Source organism: Dermochelys coriacea, chromosome 23, assembly GCF_009764565.3.
Source record: "Dermochelys coriacea isolate rDerCor1 chromosome 23, rDerCor1.pri.v4, whole genome shotgun sequence".
Lineage (NCBI taxonomy): Eukaryota > Metazoa > Chordata > Testudines > Dermochelyidae > Dermochelys > Dermochelys coriacea.
The window spans coordinates 15,417,044-15,439,364 of NC_050090.1; the positions used below are offsets into that span (position 1 = coordinate 15,417,044).

Sequence of the window (22,321 nt, forward strand, 5' to 3'; positions counted from 1 at the left end):
GATTGGGGACTCAGATCTGCACCGTTGTCTGAGGGGCCAGGGTGGGGGGCTGGGGGTCAGGGGACGTGCAAGCCCCAGCCCAGCTGCCCCCTGGCACATTCTGGTGACCCAGAGCCCCACCATGCTCCAATCCCCAGCTACCCCCCCGCGCCGCAATCCCTGACTGTCCCCCTCCCAACTGAGGGCCCTCCCGAGGAGCCGGGGGTGGCCAGGCCCGACCCTACCTTCACCTCTGCCCCCCGGGGCTCCCTGAGGCTGCAGCCAATGGGCCCCCTTGGTGAAGGCTTCCGCCCATCACTGAGGGGTTGTGGCCCTATGGCTCAGGGCAGCCCCTGGGGGTCCAGGGCAGCCCCAAGACCTACCCACCCCTGTGCCCTATGCGTGCCCCCCATGCCCTGAGTTCTGCATGCCAGCCCCCCGCAGGCTCTCCCCTGCCCGCCCCTGCAGCCCACCCCCCTGCCTGGCCCCCAGCCCCCCCAGCCTCACCCCTGCACGCCCCCAGCCCTGCCCCACTCACCATCTCCCGGTAATTGGGGTAGAAGGTTTGCTCGATGAGGGGGAATTCCTCAGCCCCCAACTTCCTGCGCAGCCGTACCAACTGGGCAAACTGAGAGGGGAGGGGGACGGGTCAGGGGGGTGCAGAACCCGGAGACTCACCGGCCCCCCCGTCTCCCATCTGGCTACCCACCGCCCCCCCATCCCTGCCTGGCTACCCACCAGCTCCCTCACCAGCCTTCCCGGCTACCCACTGCCCCCCTTCCCCGTCTCCCGCCTGGCTACCCATCAGCCCCCCTCACCGCCCAGTTACCCACCAGCTCCCCAGGCCCTCCAGCTCCCGCCGACTTCCCATCCCCCCCGGCTACCCACTGCCCCCCCCACAGCCCCACATTTCCCACCCGGCTACCTACAAGCCCTCCCCGGCTACCCACCAGCCCCCCTCCCAGCCTCCCAGCCTCCCGCCTACCTACTGCCCCCCGCGTCTCCTGCTCGCTACCCACCAGCCCCCACCAGCCTCCCCGGCTACCCACCAGCCCCCCGTCTCCAATCTGGCTACCCACCAGGCCCACCTCCCAGCACTCCCGGCTATCCTCTGCCCCCCGTCTCCCACCTGGCTACCCACTGGCCCCACCAGCCCCCCCCAGCCCCCCATCTCCCCACCCGGTTACCCACAAACCCTCCCCGGCTACCCACCGGCCCCCCCTCCCAACCTCCCCAGCTACCCTCTGCCCCCCCGTCTCCCCACCTGGATACCCACCACCCCCCAGCCTCCCCGGTTACCCCACTGCCCCCCCCATCTCCCACCTGGCTACCCACCAGCCTCCCTCACCGCCCAGCTACCACCAGCCCCCCAGGCCCCTCCAGCTACCCGCTGACTTCCCATCCCCCCGGCTACCCATCAGCCTGCCCCCTGGCTACCCACTACACCACCCCCCTGGCCCCCTGGATTCCCCTCCGTCCCCTGGCTACCCACCAGCCCTCCGGCTACCCACCAACTCCCCATCCCCCATGGCTACCTGCCAGACCCCAGACCCTCACAGCCAGCAACCCCCCCTCCCCACGGCCCCCTCCACCTTCTGCTCCCCCCACTAACCTCCTTCCCTTCTGGCAGCCCCCCACATTCCCCCCCCGGGCGCTCACCACCCAGGGCTCTGTCGCAGAAGTTGTAGATGGAGTGCAGGGAGTTGACGCTGGGCACCCCCGGCGTACTGCAGCCACAATGACCAGCCCCCGGTGGTCGCCCCCCGGGGCCATGCTGTAGGCATGCTGCCGCACCAGCACGAAGTCGGGGTGCACCGTCCCTGGACAGGCAGAAGGGGGTTTAGACACGGGGCCCAGCCCCACATGGTGCACCCCTGGCACTCCCAGTTCCTGCCCCCCTCCAGATCACACTGGCCCCACCATGGGTGCCCCCCAACCCCCACAAGGGAACTCTGCCCCCCCACTTTCCCCTGCCCCCTGTGAGGTGTCCTTGCCCCCCAGATCACACCCTGCCCCCCCACAAGGGACTCTGCCCCTGCCACTTGTCGCTGCCCCTCCAGATCCCACCTGCCACCATGGGGTGCCCCTACCCCCACAAGGGAACCCTGTACCCCCACTTGCCCCTCCACCCATGAGGTGTCCCTGACCCCCCATGGGGTGCCCCCTGCCCCCTACAGGGAAATCCTGACCCCCACATCCTCTCTGTCCCCCATGAATGAGCCTGCCCCCCATAACCTCCCTTTCCCCCCCTTGGGGCCTCCCTCCCCCGCAAATCCCACCTACCACACCTCACTGGTGAGCCCTGCCCTTTCTATGCCCCCCTTCTCCCACAACGGATTGCTGTCCTCCCCCTTCCGCCCCCCAGAGTGAGCCCTGCACCCCCCACTTCCTCCCTGTCTCCCATGAAAGAGCCCTGACCCCCTTGTTCCCCCCCCCCGCACACAGAGCCAGTTGGGGGGGGAGCTAGATGGGAGGGGGGAATGGGGAGAGGGGTCTGGGAGCAGCGCTCCGCCAATCAGTCCTCTCCCCTCCGAACCCATAGCCCCTGGCTAGGGGTCCCCCCCTTTCCTGCCCCCCGGTCCTCCCCCCCTTCACTCACCTCACCACCTTGACCCCATTGCGCAGAACCTCAAGATCCACCGAAAAGGCCCCATTGGCCTGAGCCACCAGATTCATCTCTGAGAACTCGGCCTGGAAGGGGTGAATGTGGGAGTCAGACCCACGGATGGAACAGGGCGCCCCAAATCCCCCCCCCCAACGACCCGTCACCAACCCTCCCATCCCCCAGTACCCATCCCACACCAGCCCCTCTACCTCCACAACGCCCCCATCCACCCCCCAGCACCCCCAATCCCACGGGGCCCAGACCCACCTGCTCCACCCGCACCTCGACATCACCATGGAGCTTCTTGCCCTTGAATAATTTGGCCCTGGAAGAGAGAGATGGAGGGGGAGATTTTAGAAGGCCTGCTTGTGCCTCAGTTTCCCCATACCTTGCATGGCCTCTCAGTGGCAGGGGGACAGCCTAAGGTGGGAGACACATGGTGCCCCAACTTCAAGGGCACAGCCAGTGGGGCTCTCTGCTGACCTATGGGCTCCCCAAGGCCATGTGCCGGGGGCCGAACAAACCCGGCTATGTTCGGGGAGACACCACAAACCCGGGCTGGGCACCTGGGGACCTGAGCCTGGCAGAGCCCGGAGGTCTCCCAGGGACAGCGCCAAATCTGGGGTGTAGCTCCTGTCGTAGGGGGTCCGGGGCTGACGGAGGCAAGACGGGACCCACAGAGCAGCCCCATAACCTGCCACAGGATGGCGTTCTCCCACTCTGGACCCCCCCCAGCCCATACCCTGCCCAGCCCCTGCTCCCTCGAGACCCCAGTGCCCGGCCCTGACTGCCCGGGGAGAGCACCCCCCCTGCCCAGCCCCCCAGCCTGCTCCCCACAGCACAGCGCCCCTCAGCGGTGGTGGCAGGATTTGAACCTGCCTGTGATTTGGAACAGAAAAGTTACAAATGAAGAGGCCAGATCCAGCATCTCTGGCCTGAGTCAGTGACCGATGGTCTGGCTGGGCCCAGCACCACGCAGGCACCGAAACAGAGAGTCCCACGAAGAGAACCCAGGAGTCCTGGCTCCCAGCCCCCACCCCCAAACACTAGACCCCACTCCCCTCCCAGGGCCCAGGAGAGAACCCAGGAGTCCTGGCTCCCAGCCTCCCCCCCCCAACACTAGACCCCACTTCCCTCCCAGGGCCCAGGAGAGAACCCAGGAGTCCTGGCTCCCAGCCCCCACTCTATAGTGAACAGGGCAGCTGGGGGGTCAGTGCCCATCACCGCCCCATAGGGCCCTGGCTCCGGGGCTTATCCTTCTTTAATTCCTTCTGATCCAGCTCCAGGGAGCAGGATGCGGGGGTAGGTCACATGACCTTCCCCGCCGCTCTGCCCCTCTCCACTTCCCAACAGGCCAAGGGGAGCAGATCTTTGGCGGTCGCCCCCATACACAGCCCCACCCCTCCCCAAATATCCCTGGGGACCTCACACGGATACATCCCCTCAAACCCACTGATACATGGGGTCAGATGGATGGGGCAGTGAGGGAGGGGGATGGACAGGACGATGGGGGCAGTGGGAGAGGGGGATGGATGGGGCAATGGGGTCAGAGGGGGAAGGGGATGGACAGGGATGAGGCAGTGAGGGAGGGGGATGGATGGGGGATGGGGGCCGTGGGGGAGGGGGATGAACGTGGGAGAAGGGCAGTGGGGGAGGGGGATGTATGAGGAGATGGGGGCCGTGGGGGTGGGGAATGGACATGGGGATGGGGCCAGTGCGGGAAGGGAATGGACGAGGATGGGGGCAGTGGGGGAAGGGGAATGGATGGGGTGCTGGTGCAGTGAGGGTGGGGGAGGGGGATGGACAGGGATGGGGACAGTGCGGGACAGGGATTGTTGGGGGATGGGGGAAGTGGGGGTGGAGAAGGGGAATGGAGGGGGGGTGAGGGCAGTGGGAGTGGGGGAAGGGGTGACAGGCAGGGGGAGTGGTGGCTGGAGAGAGATGCGGGGGAGGGGTGGCTGCAGCGTTCGCAGCAGTGACTAAGCAGAAGGGTGGCCACCTGGAGGTTTTAGGTGATGGGGACCGGGGCTGAGCCGAGGGGTGGCGGGGGGGAGGGGGAGAGACTGACGGCTGGACAGACAGATGGAAGCAGGATGGATTGTCAGGCAGGGGGTGGGATGAGGGGATGGAGCGGGAGGGGAGGTGACAGATGGATGGAGAAACTGATGGAGAGATGGACAGACCAACAGATGGATGGATGGATGGATGGATGGACAGACTGACGGATGGACGAACGGATGGATGGATGGATGACTGGACAGGACAGATGGGCAGATTGATGGATGGATGGACAGATGGACAGATAGATGGACGAATGGACGGATGGACAGATGGATGGACAGGACAAATGGATGGATGGACAGACGGATGGATGGATGGATAGACAGACAGATGGATGGATGGACAAACGGATGGATGGATGGATGGATGGATGGATGGATGGATGGACAGACGGACAGATGGATGGGCAGATGGATGGATGGATGGATGGATGGACAAATCGATGGATGGATAAATCGATGGATGGATGGACGGATGGATGGATGGGGAGTTTGTCCCCTGCCCCCCGCCCCCAAGCTCCTCACCAGTCGGTGCCTGGCTCGTCGATGACCAGCAGCGTCCGGCTGCGCCCCCCACCCCCCGTGCTGCTGCCCCCGACCTGCTCGCTGAAGCTGGCTGCTGCGGCCGCTGTCGTCTGCTTCACGGCGTTGGACAGGGATGAGAAGAACCCGCCTCCCCCCCCGCCGGGCCCAGGACTGGGGGCAGCCGGGGGGCGCTCGGCCGGGGAGATGCTGCCCGGGGAGGGGACAGGCGAGGGGGCGCCGGGGGGCACCGGAGGGGGCTGAGGCCGTTGCAGATCCGTCATGTAGCCATTGGGCAGGTTGGCCATGAAGTTACTGTCCGAGAGGCGTCTCCGCAGGTAATTCATCCTGGAGACGCTGTAGGGGGCTGTGCCTATGGGGGCAAATGGGGGGGTCTATCAATCCTATGGGGGCTGCTCTCTCTGGGCAGGAGAGGTGTCTGTTTACAGGGATGTCTCTTCTGGATGGGGTCCTCCCGGAAGGGGGTCTCTCTTTTTTACAGGGGGAGGAGGGGTCTTTCTCGCTAGACAGGGGATCCCCTATTGTAGGGAAAGCTCCCCTATAGGATGCTTTTATAGGGGAAGGCTCTCTACAGGGGCATCTCTTAGGGCGAGTCTCGTCTGTGAGTGAAGGTCTTTCCAAACAAGGGAGTTCTCTCGATAGGGTCCTTCTTCTATAAGGGCTCTTTCTCTAGGATTATGGTGTCGGGGGGGGGGATCTCTATGGGGAAAGGAGGTGTCTATAGGGGATCTCTGGAGGGGAAGGGGGTGTCTATAGGGCAAGGGATACCTATGGGGAAGGGGGTCTGTAAGGGAGGGGATCTATAGGGGAAGGTGGTATAAGGGAGGGGGTAATAAGGGGGTGTCTCTCTCTCCCCCAGTCTGCGTCCTTCTATGGGGGTCCCTATAGGGGATCTATGGGGCCTGCACCCCGGGCTCTCTCTGGGGCAGACCCTGCGGCTCCCGAATCCTGGAGTCATATGAGCGCAGCAGCCGCTGGACCAGCCCAGATACCCGGACCCCCCGCACACACACACGTCTCCGCGAATTGGTCTCGCCCGGCCCCTCCTCCCCACCCCCTCCCGCCGCGATGGTTGGTCCCGGTACCCTTGCGGAGGCTGGGGCGGGTGGCGCCATCTGCGGTCGGCGGGGGGAGGAGGTGGTGACGTACCTCCCTCCCTCTGCGGCGCACGGTGGTGCTGTCCTGTCCCCGGCCGGGTTGGGAGGGGGGATGCGGGGAGGAGCTGTCCGCGGTGCTGGGCGGGGGAGGGGTCAGAAGATGGGGAGAGAGGAGAGAGGTGGGGGGGGAAGGGGAGGTGGGGTGAGAAGGGGAGGGGATGGGGAGAGAGGGGATTGGGGTGGGGATGGGTTATAGGGGGAGGGAGAGGAGGGGTTAGGTGCGGTAGGAGAGGGGGAATTAGGGGGAGGGGATGGGGAGAGAGGGGGAGGTCGGGTGGGATTGGAGGGGGAGGAGAGGGGAGCAGGGAGGAGAAGTGGGGTGGGAAGGGGAGGAGAGGCAGGAGGTGGGTGGGGAGGGGGAGGGTCTAGGGCTGGGGGATACTTGTGTGACCCAAGTGCCCCGTGGTGGGACCATGCCCTTACAAGTGCATCCCCAAGGCCCAGCTGTGCTGCACTGGGCACCCCAAGAAAGGGCCCGGCTAGGAAGGCCAGGCTCGAGGTTGCCAGTTGTGGCTGTCTTGGCCTGTGACCTGGTATGGCCAGTCCTGGGATGGGCTCTTTGAATCTATCACCGGCTTTGCCCAGCCAAGGGCCGGGTGGTTTCACCAGAGCTGTGACACCGTGTGCTATGGAGGGGGGTGACCAGTGGGGAAGCTGGTGAGCTGGGAGGGGTGAATGTGCAGGGGACGGGATGGAGGTTGAGGGATGGGGGTGTTCATGGGCGGGGGGTGGGGGCTCAGACAGGTGGGAGAAGCCTCGGCTCCCAACTACAGCATGCCAGCACCTCCCCCATGTAGATGCCGCTCCACCAGCAAGGCATAGAACCCAGGAGTCCTGGCTCCCAGCCCCCCCCTATAACCACTAGCCCCCATTCTCACACACACACACACAGCCAAGTGGGACCCATTCTCTCTTTATCGTGATGGATTCCCACATCCTGTAGCAAAGGGGATTTCTGGGGGTCGGAGCATCGCGGTCATAACTGCGGGGGGGCTTCTGGGGCATTTCCATAGGGAGCCCCTGGAAGGAGGGGAAGAGCTGCTGTCGAGGGGATCCTGACCCCCCTGCTCCATCTGCAGAAAGGCAGTGCGGGGATGGGGCTTCCGGGGAAGCACCTTCACCTGGCTCCTGCCAGATCAACCTGCAAAGAACAGGCAGTGAAAGGGTTAAACCAGAGACATAGGCCCCTCCCCTCCCCAGCCAGCCTGCCCCCAGCCTGGACCAGAGCCAGCGCCCCCTAGAGGGGACAGGCCCCAGGCCCCATTCCTCACCCCCCTGGAGCCAGCCAGTCCCCACCGTGGGAATGGATGGGAGCCGACGCCCCCTAGAGGGGAAGAGTCCCATCCCCCATTCCCTGCCCCCCTGAGCCAGCCAATCCCTGCCCTGGGGCCAATGGGAGCCAGCGCCCCCTAGATGGGACAGGCCCCAGGCCCCATTCCCACCCTCCTGAGCCATCCAGTCCCCGCCCTGGGGCCGGATGGGAGCCGGCGCCCCCCAGAGGGGAAAAGCCCCATGCCCCATTCCCTAGTATTTCTCACACACCTCAAACATCCTCATCAAGATACTCCATGTACTTGAAGCCTGCGGTGGGCTGGGGGTCTAAGCTGGCCAGGCGGGCTGCCGATAACAGGGGCTGATCTGGGGGCAGAGAATAGGGAGCCGGTTTGTGACTGCAAAACCTCAGCAGGACCCCCAGCCCCACAGGGATCCTTCCAAAGAGACCTGGTGCTTACCCCACTCCCCTCCCAGGGCCGAGGAGAGAACCCAGGAGTCCTGGCTCCCAGCCCCCCGGCTCTAACCCAACAGACCCCACTCCCCTCCCAGGGCCGAAGAGAGAACCCAGGAGTCCTGGCTCCCAGCCCCCACACACACACTCACTGACCCACTCAACATCCCTCCAGCTCACCATATTCCTCCTCCTCTGGGCAGGGTGGCACATTGAGACATGGCTCCTTCTCCTCCACTTCCAGGGCCTTACCATTGATGGGCTGGCACTTGGGCCAGGGTTTGCCCCAGAAGCTGATGTTCACCGGCCCAGTGTTCCCCACACCATGGGTCTCCATTCTGTATGGGAGGAGAGAGATCAGCACCGGGCCCAGCCCCCTCCCACGGCCTCTGGATCAGATCCATGGGGGCCCCCGCAGGCTGGTATTCTTCCCCTCCTCCCAGTTCAGACCCATAGACCCCCCCCAGCCCTGTAATCCTCTGAATCAGACCCATGGGGCCCCCACAACTTGGTATCCTTCCCCTCCCACCAGATCAGACTCATGGACTCCTCCCCCAGCCCTGTGTCCCTCTGGATCAGACCTATGGGGCCCCCCAACCCTGGTATCCCCACTCCTGGATCAGACCCACAGGCCCTGGTATGTCCCCCCTACCCCCAACCCCAGCTGGTGACACTCACGAAAATTTGGGGTAAGTGGGTTGGCAAACACGCTTCCGAGACTTCATGGGATTTTTCGCGCAGGCCGGGATGCAGTGACCCCAGGAACTCCAGTCTGACCACTGGCCCTCCACTGGGAAGCCAGTACAGACACCAGTCAGGTCAGGAGCCCATCTGGCCTGGTATCCTACCTCCCTTCCCCTCCCCCAAGTCATAACCGGGGCCCCTCCAGCCTGGTACCCCTGCACAGATCAGACCCCCAGTCCCCTCCAGCCCAGTATCCCACCAGCCCACCTCGGACACTCACATTTGCACAGATACATGTTGTAGCAGCTGCGGATATGAATATAACTTCCCACACAGCGCTTCCCATCAGGGCTGCGCCCCTTGCAGACCCGCGTCCGCTTCTGCTGCCCCACGATCTCCTGGCAGGTGATGACCCCGGTGTAACCTGGCCGGGTGCAAGTGGACCACTCCCCCCACTCCGACCAGTGCCCATCCACTGCGGGGGAGAGACAGGGAGACCCCCAGAGACAGCAGAGTATGACTGTCAGTCCTCCCACCCACCCACCCACCCATCCATCCATCTCCCCACACACAAACCAGCCCACCCATCATCCATTCAGCCACTGACCCACCCACCCATCCATCCATCCATCCATCCATCTATCCATAGACCCACCCAACCATCCACCCAACCATTGATCCATTCATCCATCAACCCACCATTGACCCACCCATCCATCCATCCACTCATCCATTCACCCATTGACCTATCCATCCATCTACCCACACACAAACCAGCCCACCCATCATCCATCCACTGACTCACCCAATCATTCATCCATCCATCTATCCACCCAACCATCTATCCATACATACACCCAACCATCCATCCAAAGACCCACCCAACCATTGATCCATTCATCCATCAACTCACCATTAACCCATCATCCATCCATCCACCCATCTACCCACACACAAAGCTGCTCGCCCATCATCCATTGACCTACACACCCATTGACCCATCCATCCACCCACACACAAACCTGCCCACCCATCATCCATCCATCCACTGACTCACTCAACCATCTATCCATACATCCACCCAACCATCCATCCACAGACCCACCCAACCATTGATCCATTCATCCATTGTGGCAGAGTAGGGAGTGGGGAGTATTTACTTAGTAATGTTGTATGGGAGTTTTACGAGTTTACTGTCTGCATTAATACTGATGGTGTTGGGATATCAGGGTGTGACTTCTCCAAAAGGTGATACTTGTAACCTGAGCCCAAGAGGGGGTTGGGGCCAGGTGACACCTTCTGCCCAGGAAACTGGACAAAGGCTGGAGGAGGAGCCGGGGGTGTGGCTGGGTGAGGCTGCTGGAGCGGTTTTCAGTTTGTAGCTGGCTGGGGAAAGGAGGGAAGACCAAAACCTGGGTCTGGGCTCCCCACCCCCCCCCCGCAAGAGGGACCTGACTGAGCGGTCCTGTTCTCTGTACCTACAAGCTCTGTTTAGACTGCGTAAAACCCCTGAGGACACATATCTTGAACTGATCCTCTGAATGGAGAGATACATCCACGAAGGGGCCTAGACTAAGGAGGACATGATTAAACTGATGGTTCTGGAGCACCAGTATGATCACTGCCCAGCCAACCTGAGGCTGTGGTTGGGGGACAAAAAGCCAGAGAACCTGCAACATGCAGGGCGGCTGGCTGATGAGTTCGTGGACAGCCGGTCAGGGGCTGCAGGGAGGAGTCCCAAAAGAATAAGCCCAACACAGTGCAGAGAGAGAGTCATCCTGGGACCTCCCAAAGGGGGAATTTGGAGAACCCCCTCCCGAGGGGAACAACCAGCATCAGGACCAACCGCCCAGCTCGAGGGAACCAACGTGACGTGACTTGTTATTACTGTGGGCAGAGAGGCTATATATGGACCCAGTGCCCCAGGCTCAAGGACAGACTGAGCAGACCGAACCCACACAGGGTTAACTGGGCAGGGACCCAGCCAGAGGAGGGGCTGGCAGCTTACCCACTGCTCAGGAGGGAGGAGTGCCCCAGACCAGCTCCTCTGGAGGGCTGGCTGCTCCGGACTCAAGGATCTCAGGGTACAGGGGGGACACAGGGCTATCCCTGAAGAGCAAGTGCCTTGTTCCCCTGGAGGTGGATGGGAGGAAGGTCAATGGATACTGAGACACAGGCGTGGAGGTGACACTGGACCGGCCCAAGACAGTGGCCCCAGATCGGGTGGTGCCCGATACCTACCTGACCCTGATGGGTGTGGGCAGAACCCAATTCAAGGTGCCCGTGGCGAGGGTACATCTGAAATGGGGATCCAAGGAGGGCCCCAAGGATGTGGGGGTGCACCACCATTTGCCCACTGAGGTGTTGATGGGGCCTGACCTCGAGGATTGGCCAGGCAACCCCCAGAGCTCCCTAGTCATGACGCGTAGCTAGAAGTGGCGAGGAGCACCTCACCCTGACCTCGGGGAGGGTACCACACCGGAGGCGCAGGATCCCACCCTGGTGGGGAGGGAGCGCCCAGGGACAAGGCTCAGAGGGGCTGCGGCTCCAGACCCAGCTGGCAAGAGGGAGCAGGTCCCCATCCCATGCCCAGCCACTGAGTTCCAGGCCGAGTTGCAGAAAGATCCCTCCTTGCAGAAGCTCAGGGACTTGGCCGACCTCAGTGCGGTATAGACCATGAGGAGAGGTTGCCAGGAGAGGTTCCTGTGGGAGGAGGGGTTCCTGTACCGAGAATGGGCTCCCCCAGGGGAAGTGGAGTCCTGGGGGATCAGGAGACAGCAGGTGGTTCCCCAGAAGTATCGCCGCAAGCTCCTGTACCTGGCCCATGACATCCCCCTCTCAGGGCACCAGGGAATCCGGGCACCCGGCAGAGGCTGCTACAGAACTTTTACTGGCCTGGAGGCTTTACCAAGGTCCAGCAGTATTGCTGATCCTGCAACCCCTGTCAGAGGGTGGGGAAGGCCCGAGACAAGGGGAAAGCAGCTTTGAGACCTTTGCCCATCATAGAGGAACCTTTCCAGAAGGTGGCCATGGACATAGTGGGGCCTCTCAGCAAGATGACCCAGTCGGGGAAGAAATATATCCTGGTGGTGGTAGATTTCGCCATCTGCTACCCCAAGGCAGTGCCCTTGGCTTCCATTGAAGCAGACATCGTGGCAGATGCGCTCCTGACCATTTTCAGCCAAGTGGGGTTCCCCAAGGAAGTCTTGACAGACCAAGGGTCCAACTTCATGCCAGCCCTGCTCCAGTGCTTGTGGGAGAAATATGGGTCCAGCACATCTGGGGCTCAGCATATCACCCCCAGTCCAATGGGCTGGTGGAGAGGTTCAATGGGACGCTAAAGATGATGCTGAAAACCTTTATGAACCAGCACCTGCAGGATTGGGAAAAGTATTTACCTCACCTGCTGTTCGCATACAGGGAAGTGCCCCAGGAGTCTACTGGGTTTTCGTCTTTCGAACTGTTATATGGACGGAGGATAAGGGGGCCCCTGGACCTGATGAGAGACAAATGGGAGGGGAAGGCCACGCCCAACGGAGAATCCGTGGTGGAGTATGTCCTGACGTTCCGAGAGAGACTTGCTGAGCTCATGGGCCTGGCCAAGGAGAATCTGGCCAGAGCCCAGAGGAAACAAAAGGCCTGGTATGACCACACGGCGCAGGCCCGCGCCTACGCCACCGGAGACCAGGCGATGGTTCTCATCCCCATGAGAAAAAGCAAACTACGGGCCACCTGGGAAGGTCCTTTCAAGGTTGTCAAGCAACTTAATGAGGTAGAATCATAGAATCATAGAATCATAGAATATCAGGGTTGGAAGGGACCCCAGAAGGTCATCTAGTCCAACCCCCTGCTCAAAGCAGGACCAAGTCCCAGTTAAATCATCCCAGCCAGGGCTTTGTCAAGCCTGACCTTAAAAACCTCTAAGGAAGGAGATTCTACCACCTCCCTAGGTAACGCATTCCAGTGTTTCACCACCCTCTTAGTGAAAAAGTTTTTCCTAATATCCAATCTAAACCTCCCCCATTGCAACTTGAGACCATTACTCCTCGTTCTGTCATCTGCTACCATTGAGAACAGTCTAGAGCCATCCTCTTTGAAACCCCCTTTCAGGTAGTTGAAAGCAGCTATCAAATCCCCCCTCATTCTTCTCTTCTGCAGACTAAACAATCCCAGCTCCCTCAGCCTCTCCTCATAAGTCATGTGCTCTAGACCCCTAATCATTTTCGTTGCCCTTCGTTGTACTCTTTCCAATTTATCCACATCCTTCCTGTAGTGTGGGGCCCAAAACTGGACACAGTACTCCAGATGAGGCCTCACCAGTGTCGAATAGAGGGGAACGATCACGTCCCTCGATCTGCTCGCTATGCCCCTACTTATACATCCCAAAATGCCATTGGCCTTCTTGGCAACAAGGGCACACTGCTGACTCATATCCAGGTAAACTATGTGGTGGAGCTGTCGAACCAGGCACATCACCGCCGGGTGTACCATGGTCATATGATGAAGCCAAATTATGCCAGGGGGAATGTGGTGTTGGCCATGTGTGGACATTGGGAGGAGCAGGGAGATGACCCTTGAGTAGATCTAATCCCTGAGACAGGAGCTGGCTCCTCCCTAGAAACAATCCCCTTCTCTGATCGGTTAACCCCTGGCCAGAAAGCTGAGATCAGAGGGGTGCTACATCTGTACCAACAGCTGTTTTCCAACCAGCCAGGACTCATTAATCTAGCTGTCCACGGCGTGCAGACAGGATCGCACCTGCCTATACGATGTTCCCCCTTCCGAGTCACAGGGAAAACTGCTCAGGAGGTGGAGCTTGCTCCTGCAGGATTATGACATGGACGTGGCCCATGTGACGGGGATCGCCAACATGATAGCGGATGCGTTGTCCCGGAGAGGAGGGCCTGAACTTTCCCAGGTCACTGGTTAGAGTCACTGCGCTCAGTTCAGTCTCGAAGCAGGGAGAGATGTGACGGAGTAGGGAGTATTAACCTGGTAATGTTGCAAGACCCACCCAACCATCCACCCAACCATTGATCCATTCATCCATCGACCCACCATTGACCCATCATCCATCCATCCATCTACCTACACACAAACCAGCTCACCCATCATCCATCCATCCACTGACCCACCCATCCATCCATCCATCCATCCATCCATCCACTGACCTACCCAACCATTGATCCATTCATCCATCGACCCACCATCCATCCATCCACCCATTGGCTCATCCATCAATCTACCCACACACAAACCTGCCTACCCATCATCCATACATGTATTGACCCACACAAACATCCATCCATTGACCTAGGCATCAATCCACCACCACCCACCCACTGCCATCTGTCCATTTACCCAACCAACCATTGATACATCCATCCACCTCCCATTGACCCATTCATTCATCCATTCACCCATCCATCCATTAATTCATCCATTTCTACTTCCATCCATCCCAATACACACCCCTCCATTCACCCATCCATCATTTTACTGCACTTTCATCCATTCCTCCCTCCTTCTCTCTGTGCATCCCACCACTTTTCTACTCCTTCATCCTCTTCCTGATCCATCCATTCTTCTTTTCCTCCATACCTCCATTCCTCCACCCCTTGCCCCACCCCTCCATCTGCCCTCCCCTCCAGGGACAGAGGGTGTCCTCTCCCCACTCCAATGCTCTTTGTCTGTCCCTGCCCCTTTACCTGGGCAGGGTATTTTGGTGTTGCAGAAATGTGACTGGGTATTGAGGCCAAGACAGGCCTTCCCTCCGTGCCGTGGTGCTGGGTTGTTGCAAAGACGCTTCTCCATTACCCGGCCCATGCCACAGGTCACCGAGCAGGGACTGGATGGCTGCCAATTGCTCCAGCCACCGTCCACTAGGCAGGGCGCAGAGTCAGAGAGAAAGAAACACAGGTCAGCATGGAAAACCTAGCCTGAGGGTTGGGGGAATGGGAAACGGGAGATTTCCCCTTTGGGGGGCACCAGCTCCAATATGGCCCCAGGGCAGGGGACTGGATGTCTTGGGGGTGGGGGGCAGGAGGATCTTTCTCACCTGGGCAGAAGGGCAGCCCGATGCAAGACTGGTCCTCACTGGCAGATCCAGAGCAGGGGAGTCCGGGGGGGATGACGGAAGGTGGGGGGCTGTTGCAAACCCGTGAGCGACGCTGCTTGGCCTTCTGTCCCGCTTTCTCCGGAGAGCAGGTGGCAGAACAAGGACCCCATTGCCCCCAGCTGCCCCAGTTCCCATGAGCTACAGAGAGAGAGAGATCAGGCCTCCGTGTTGGGAGGGGCCATTCACCCACACCTGCCCACCCATCCCCCATCCAGTAACCCAGCCATACCCCCACCCAGCCACCCCTTCCCACCCATCCCCCCCTTCAACTACCCACCCATCCCCCCACCCAACCACCCCTTCCCATCCATCCCCCCATTCAACTACCCACCCATCCCCCCATCGCCACACCCAGCCATCCCTTCCCACCCATCCCCCCACAACCACCCCTTCCCACCCATCCCCCCATTCAACTACTCACCCATCCCCCCATCACCCCACCCAGCCATCCTTCCCACTCATCCCCCCATCACCCCACCCAGCCATCGCTTCCCACCCATCCCCCCATTCAACTACCCAGCCCTTGCTTCCCACCCATCCCCCCACAACCAGCCCTTCCCACCCATCCCCCCATCGCCCCACCCAGCCATCCCTTCCCACCCATCCCCCCACAACCATCCCTTCTCACCCATCCCCCCATTCAACTATCCAGCCATCCCCCCATCGCCCCACCGAACCATCGCTTTCCACCCATCCCCCCATTCAACTACCCACCCATCCCCCCATTGCCCCACCCAGCCATCCCTTCCCATCCATCCCCCCATTCAACTACCCAACCCTCGCTTCCCACCCATCCTCCCATTCTCCCACCAAGCCATCCTTCCCACCAATCCCCCCACAACCATCCCTTCCCACCCATCCCCACATCGTCCCACCCAGCCATCCTTCCCACCCATCCCCCCATTCAACTACCCAACCACCACTTCCCACCCATCCCCCCTTCGCCCCACCCAGCCATCCTTCCCACTCATCCCCCCACAACCATCCCTTCCCACCCATTCCCCCATCACCCCACCCAGCCATCCTTCCCACCCATCCCCCCACAACCATCCCTTCCCACCCTTCCCCCATTCAACTACCCTACCATCGATTCCTACTCATTCCCCCATCGCCCCACCCAACCATCCCTTCCCACTCATCACCCCATTGCCCCACCCAGCCATCCCTTCCCACCCATCCCCCCATTGTCCCTGCCAACCATCCATCCCTTCCCATCCCCCCGTCGCCCCACCCAGCCATCCCTTCCCACCCATCCCCCCATCGCCCCACCCAGCCATCCTTCCCACCCATCCCCCCACAACCATCCCTTCCCATCCTTCCCCCATTCAACTACCCTACCATCGATTCCTACTCATCCCCCCATCGCCCCACCCAACCATCCCTTCCCACTCATCTCCCCATTGCCCCACCCAGCCATCCCTTCCCACCCATCCCCCCATCGCCCCACCCAACCATCCCTTCCCACTCATCCCCCCATTGCCCCACCCAGCCATCCCTTCCCACCCATCCCCCCATTGTCCCACCCAACCATCCATCCCTTCCCATCCCCCCATCGCCCCACCCAGCCATCCCTTCCCACCCATCCCCCCATTCACCTACCTACTCATCCCCCCATCGCCCCACCCAGCCATCCCTTCCCACCCATCCCCCATTCAACTACCCAATCATCAGTTCCCACCCATCCCCCACATCGTTCCACCCAACCAGCCCTTCCCACCCATCGCCCCACCCAGCCATCCTTTCCCACCCATCCCCCTATTCAACTACCCAACCATCACTTCCCACCCATCCCCCCATCGCCCCACCCAGCCATCCCTCCCCAACCATCCCCCCATTCAACTCCCAACCATCACCCCACCCAACCAGCTCTTCCCACCCATCCCCCCCATCGCCCCACCCAGCCATCCTTTCCCACCCATCCCCCTATTCAACTACCCAACCATCACTTCCCACCCATCCCCCCATCACCTCTCCCAGCCATCCCTTCCCCCAGATGCCCCCACAACCATCCCTTCCCACCCATCCCCCTATTCAACTACACAACCATCCCCCCAACAGCCCACCCAACCATCCCTTCCCACCCATCCCCCCATCGGCCCACCCAACCATCCCTTCCCACCCATCTCTCCACAACCATCCCTTCCCACCCATTCCCCCACCAATCCCACCCACCCATCCCTCCCATCTCCCCATCCAATTTACCATCCATCCACCACCTGCCTCCATCCGCTGGACCATCCCTACCCAGCCACCCACTCCCCACCCAGCTATAGATCTGTTCTGACCAAGGCCACGGAACAATGAAGAAAGTCTGAATTCCCAAAAGCCTTGTAAATATGTAGTTAGTAGATAAGGGAACAGCAGGCAGATGGCGAATGTGTGAACAGCCAGTCACTTTTGCGGGGATTGGCTCCCAGGAACTAAGGAGCCGACCAGAGAGTGTGCGAGGGGATGTAGAACAGAGAGTGCGGGCAGTGTCTGTGTGAGGACGTGTTTATCAGCTGGTGAATGAGTTTGTAGTTTGGGTGCGTGGTTCACCCTGGACCCCACCCCCTGCACCTGTGAGCCTCAGTAGCTCAGTGTTGGGCCCCTGGGTGCCAGGAGAGAAACCTCCGTGATGAGCCTGGCCTCGAGCTGAGTTCTTGAGAACTGAGTGGATAAGGTCCCAACATCATCCACCCAACCATCCCTCTCCACTCACCCACCCATCCAGGTGTCCACTCACCCTTAGACCGATCCATCCATCTACCCATACATCCCTGCCCCCACACATCCCCCCAATCCATCTGTCTATCCACCCACTGGTAAGCCCCAACCCATCCCTCCACCCAACTACCCATCCATCCCTGCCCCCATTCTCCCATCCACCCACCCACCCATTCCGATCCATCCAGCCAGCCACCCAACCAGCCATCCCCCCTCCCCACCGCAACCCATCCCTTAATCCTTTTGTCCAAGCACCCAACAACCCATCCTCCCAACCCCCACCCCCCCACCCATCCCTTACCACCCACCCATGTATGCACCCACCCAATCCCATCCACCTCTCCACTAATCCTTCCACCCAACAACCCATTCCCCATCCATGCATCCAACCGTCCATCCATGTCCCCACCCCCCATCCAACCATCCACCTACCCAGCCAGCCATCCTCCATCCATCCTGTCCCCCACCCATCCCCCTACCCACCCAACCAGATATTCCATGATGAATGCAGTATAAAAACATCTATGGACTAGAATGAGATCATAGAAATGTCAGGCTGGAAGGAACCTCGGGAGGTCACTAAATCCAGCACCCTGCGCGGAGGCAGGACCAAGTCAACCTAAACTATCCCAGATGGGTTTGTCCAACTTCTTCTTAAAACCCTCCAATGACGGGGTCCCACAGCCTCCTTGGGAGCCAGTTCCGGAGCTGAGTGACCCTGAGAGTTAGAAAGTTTCTCCCAATATTTAACCTCCATCCCGCTGTTGCAGATTCAGCCCTTTACTTCTTGTCCTGCTCACAGTGGACATGGAGAACAATTGCCAGTGTCCTCTTTAGAACAGCCTGTGAGGTATCTAAAAACTGTTCTCAGGTCCCCTTTCAGTCTCCTTCTCTCCAGACCAAACATGCCCGGTTTCTTTTAACCGTCCCTCCTAGGTCAGGTTTTCTAAACCTTCAATCATTTTGGTTGCTCTCCTCTGGACTCTCTCCAATTCGTTCACATCTTTTCTAATATGTGGGGTACCCAGAGCCAGACACAGTCCTCCCACTGGGGTCCCACCAGTGCCGACCCGAGTGGGACCATGACCTCCCGCGTCTTGCATATGACCCTCCTGTTAACACACCCAGAATGAGAGTAGCCTTTTCCACAGCCGTGTCCTGTTGGTGACTCATATTCCATAGGGGACCCGCAGGAGCCCCCAGATCCTTTGCAGCCATGTGACCGCCTAGTCCCCATGTATTTGATTCCCCATCCCCCACACCTTCCTTGGCATGGTATTCTGCACTTCTACTTCTTGGATGTGGCCTGGTTGATTTCAGAGCAACTCTTCCCCTAGCCGGCTTGTCAGGATGTCAGCTGGGACAGTGTCAAAAAAAACCCACACACAATCCCCCCCACACCCCTGCCCATCCCCCCCCCACACCCCCCCGTCACTCACTGGGGCAGATCTTGTTGGTGTCACAGGACAGGGTCTCCGAGTTGTGGCCTGGGCAGGAGCCCCCACAGACGGGCGCCGGCCCGGTGCAGCTACGGATGCGCCTCTTCTCCCCCTCAGCACAAGTCACAGAACAGGAGCTCCAGGGGCCCCAGGACGACCAGCCCCCCATCACTGCCGGGCGGTGGGGGAAAGGGGTCAGCATGAGATTAGGGTGGGGGTGGGGACCTGAGGCTGCAACCTCCCCATTCCAGAGACCCCCATTCCCACCTGAGACCACCTACCCACTTGCCCCGCCCATTTGATCCCCTCCCGCTACACACTCCTCCCCAGAGACCCCTCCTGCCCCCTGCCCACCCTTCAGAGCCCAGCTCTGATAGGGGGTGACCAACCCTTTCCCCTCCCAGCCCCCCATCACTGCCATGGGCATCTCTGCAGCTCAAGCAGCTGGGAACAGGAAGTTTCCATTTCCAGCTGTGGTGGGGGAAGAGGGGGGTGGGGGGGCAGGGAGCGGGAGGAACCAGCACCCCTAGGAGGGAAGTGAAAGTGTTGAATCTGAGAGAGAGAGAGAGAGAGAGAGAGAGAGAGAAGCCCGGTGAGCTCCCAGCTACTCCAGCCTCAGCCTCTCCCACTAGGGGTGCTGTGGGGTACAGGGTGGGGTGATGTGGGGTGCTGTCTGCATGAGGTGGTGGTGTCCAGCAGGGGGGCACTGTGGGGCATTGGCCCTGGGGGGTGTCGTGGGGCACAGGGGGCACTGGCCATGGAGGGCGCTGGGGGGTCACTGGCCATGGGGGGGCGCCATGGGACGCTGGCGGAGAGGGGTGGGGGGAACTCACAGGGGCAGCAATCCTTCAGGCTGCAGGCTTGAGTCTCCCACCTCCTCTGCAGGCCACCTGAGCACTGGCCCTGCCCCTGGCAGGTCTGGCTGCGTCTCTGCACCCCTTCCTTGCACGACACGGAGCAGGGGCTCCAGGGCGTCCAGTCACTCCACTCGGCCTGGCTGCGGGAAGGGCAGGGGGGTCAGGGGGGCTGGGGCAGGTGCTTGTCAGAGCCTTTGGCAGATTGCTGGGCCCAGCGTTAGGGGCTGGGGCGAGGGGTGGACGGGCTGGGGTTAGGGGCGAGGGTTGGGGTTCGGGCAGGACTGGCAGGGTGCCCCAGTGTGGGGCAGGTACCTGTAGTCGGGGTTCAGGCAGAAGTGGGAGGGCTCGGGGGGGCACTCACCGGCAGCACTGGCAGGGCATCCCGGCGTGGGGCCGGTACCCGTAGTTGGGGTTCAGGCAGAAGTGGGGGCACTCTGGGGGGGCACTCACCGGCAGGACTGGCAGGGCATCCCGGCACGGGGCCGGTACCCGAAGTTGGGGTTCAGGCAGCAGTCAGCCTTGGGCACGTCCTCACCCAGCAACTCCTTGCACTTGCCGGCCCCGAACTGCTCATAGCAAAGCCCCTCCTGGCCATCTGCGGGAGTGGGGGGGGAAGGGGGTGAGACCAGCCGCACAGATGGACGGACAGACGGGGGTGGGGGCCCACTTGGCTCAGACACACAGAAATCCCCCCACCCTGGTACCTGCAGATGGGACCAGCGCCCAGCACAGGGCCAGCAAGAGGCCAGAGGTCACAGCCCCCTCCATGGGGCTGGGATGGACAGACAGACTGACGGCAGCTGCACAGATTCCTTGCCAGAGAGCGACTGAGCCACGGGGGTGGAGCGGGGGGAGGATATTCCCATCAGCCACTCCCCCACCTCCCCCCGCTCTGCAAGCCACTCCCCTCCCCGCTCTGCAAGGGGGAGGGGAACTGGGGGCTTGAGGGGGACCCTGAGCCTCCCCAGCCCTGGGCTGTCTCCTTCCAGCTCCTTGGGGGGGGGCGGGCAGCGTGGGGGGACCCTCATTCTCCCCACAGCCAAGGGCCCCTCCCCACACCCAGCCAGGACCTTGGACTTTGCTCCCTGACTTTGGCCTCCACGGGGCTGGCCGGGCCTGGGTTTTCGGGGGGGGAAGTGTGGGGGGGGGCGTCCAATGCCCCCAGCTGCCTTCGCATGGTGAGGTCTTGGAGATCACCAGCAATGGGGGGGTTGTCACCCCCCCCCACCTTCTAACTTGGGGGGATTTCGTGCTACCGCACTATGGCTTCAAGTGCACAGAAAGTTCCCCCCCTCTGTCTCCTGCCTACCGTGCAGGGCCCCCCCCATCTTCCTCCCCACCCACCACACAGGGCCCCCCTAAATCTGTCCCCCCCTTATTTGTAACTGCCAGGCTCTTGGGCTTCCCCCCTCCAGTCTGTCATCCCGCCAAAGGAGCAAAACACCACCGCCCCTGTTATCAGCTCACCCTGGCCCCCACCCTCCCAGCTGCTAGGACTGGCCCTGGGGGAGAACCAAACAACCGGCTCATGGAGTAGAAAAAACCCCGGGGGGCCCAGGCGAGAGCGGGCAGGGGACGAGGCCCCCAGGCACATGGTCACAAAGTCCCGACCTCTGGCCTCGCCCAGTGCCTGGCTCAGTGCCCGTGGCTCAGAGCGGAGGCCCCAGGGCTGCGGAGCAACAGGGAGCCTGGCCAGGCAGACTAGCCCCACGGCTCCCCCAGCACCAGCAAGGGCCCGTCCCCAGGCTGGGCGGTGCTGAGCGCTACGTGCAAAAATCACCCCTGCTTGGCGATGTGGGAAGCGGCCCCAGCTGCCCCACACGGGGCGGCCGGCTTGGGGGGAGCCCAGGGCTGGGCTAGCAGGGGCTGCGGGTCAGAAGTGAGGGGTACCAGCAGAGCTGGGGGGGCCCAGTGCTGGGTGAGCAGGGGGCTGCGGGTCAGGAGTGAGGGGCACTGGCAGGCCTGGGGGGTGGGTTTTGACTCCGGTGAAGCTCCCTCCTTTAGGGGGCTCCCAGAGGGGTCCCTGTGCCCCTCCAACACCCTCCCCCGCAGTCCATTCATCCCTGCCTCCCTGGAACCCTGGGGACTGAGCCCGGCCAGCCATGCCACACCCTGGTCTCGGGGGGCCCTTGGGCCAATGCGGGACGGGGCCCCCCCGGGGAAGGGGGCAGATGGGGAAGTCGTTTTGGATAAGCCAGTCGGCGGGGCAGGCGAGAAGGAACAGGAATCAGGGCAGGGAGGGGGTCACACAGCTGCATCCTGGACCTCGGCCGCGAAACCTGCCGGCCCGGTGCACGGCGGGGACAGGGCGGCCTGTGAGCGGGGAATGAGGAAGGACCCGGCTTCCCAGGAAACCAAATCCCTTGAGTCAGCAGCCGAGCAGAGCCAGACCCTGAGCAAACAAAGAAGTGGGCGAGGGGCCAACCCCAGAGACAGGAGCTCAGTCC

General features: G+C 61.5%; 2 protein-coding genes across 4 annotated transcripts in view; both read right to left on the reverse strand.

The window, feature by feature from the left end:
- Positions 1-6,198, reverse strand: part of SYN1 (synapsin I) — a 22,427-nt gene extending 16,229 nt beyond the window's left edge. The window contains 3 exon segments of the mRNA XM_043501079.1: positions 2,579-2,670; positions 2,852-2,909; positions 5,170-6,198. Coding sequence (XP_043357014.1) covers positions 2,579-2,670; positions 2,852-2,909; positions 5,170-5,513 — 494 coding nt within the window. The 5' untranslated portion in view covers positions 5,514-6,198.
- Positions 6,199-7,241: 1,043 nt separating this feature from the next.
- LOC119847265 (complement factor properdin) lies at positions 7,242-20,728 on the reverse strand. 3 transcript variants are annotated; one of them, XM_038381892.2, is made up of 11 exons: positions 20,579-20,728; positions 20,325-20,469; positions 19,851-20,014; positions 19,018-19,188; positions 14,813-15,010; positions 14,463-14,636; positions 9,035-9,229; positions 8,749-8,860; positions 8,251-8,408; positions 7,887-7,982; positions 7,242-7,485 (listed from the first exon to the last, which is right to left on the reverse strand). In XM_038381892.2, the coding sequence occupies exons 1-10, from the start codon at positions 20,640-20,642 to the stop codon at positions 7,888-7,890; spliced, it is 1,476 nt and encodes a 491-aa protein (XP_038237820.1). In that variant the 5' UTR covers positions 20,643-20,728; the 3' UTR covers positions 7,242-7,485; position 7,887. The 3 variants fall into 3 exon arrangements, with proteins under 3 accessions (XP_038237820.1, XP_043357016.1, XP_043357017.1); XM_043501081.1 differs by lacking the exon at positions 7,887-7,982; XM_043501082.1 differs by lacking the exons at positions 20,325-20,469; positions 20,579-20,728 and adding an exon at positions 20,236-20,279.
- Positions 20,729-22,321: the final 1,593 nt, after the last annotated feature.

What these genes read in the sequence shown, in the direction of transcription:
- LOC119847265 (XM_038381892.2), bottom strand. Translation starts at nt 20,642, where the DNA reads ATGGAGGGGGCTGTGACCTCTGGCCTCTTGCTGGCCCTGTGCTGGGCG. An exon ending in ATGCCCTGCCAGTCCTGCCG is followed by an intron (nt 20,015 to 20,324) that starts GTGAGTGCCCCC and finishes CCCTTCCCGCAG; the next exon opens with CCAGGCCGAGTGGAGTGACT. An exon ending in CACCAACAAGATCTGCCCCA is followed by an intron (nt 15,011 to 19,017) that starts GTGAGTGACGGG and finishes CTCTCTCTGTAG; the next exon opens with CTCATGGGAACTGGGGCAGC.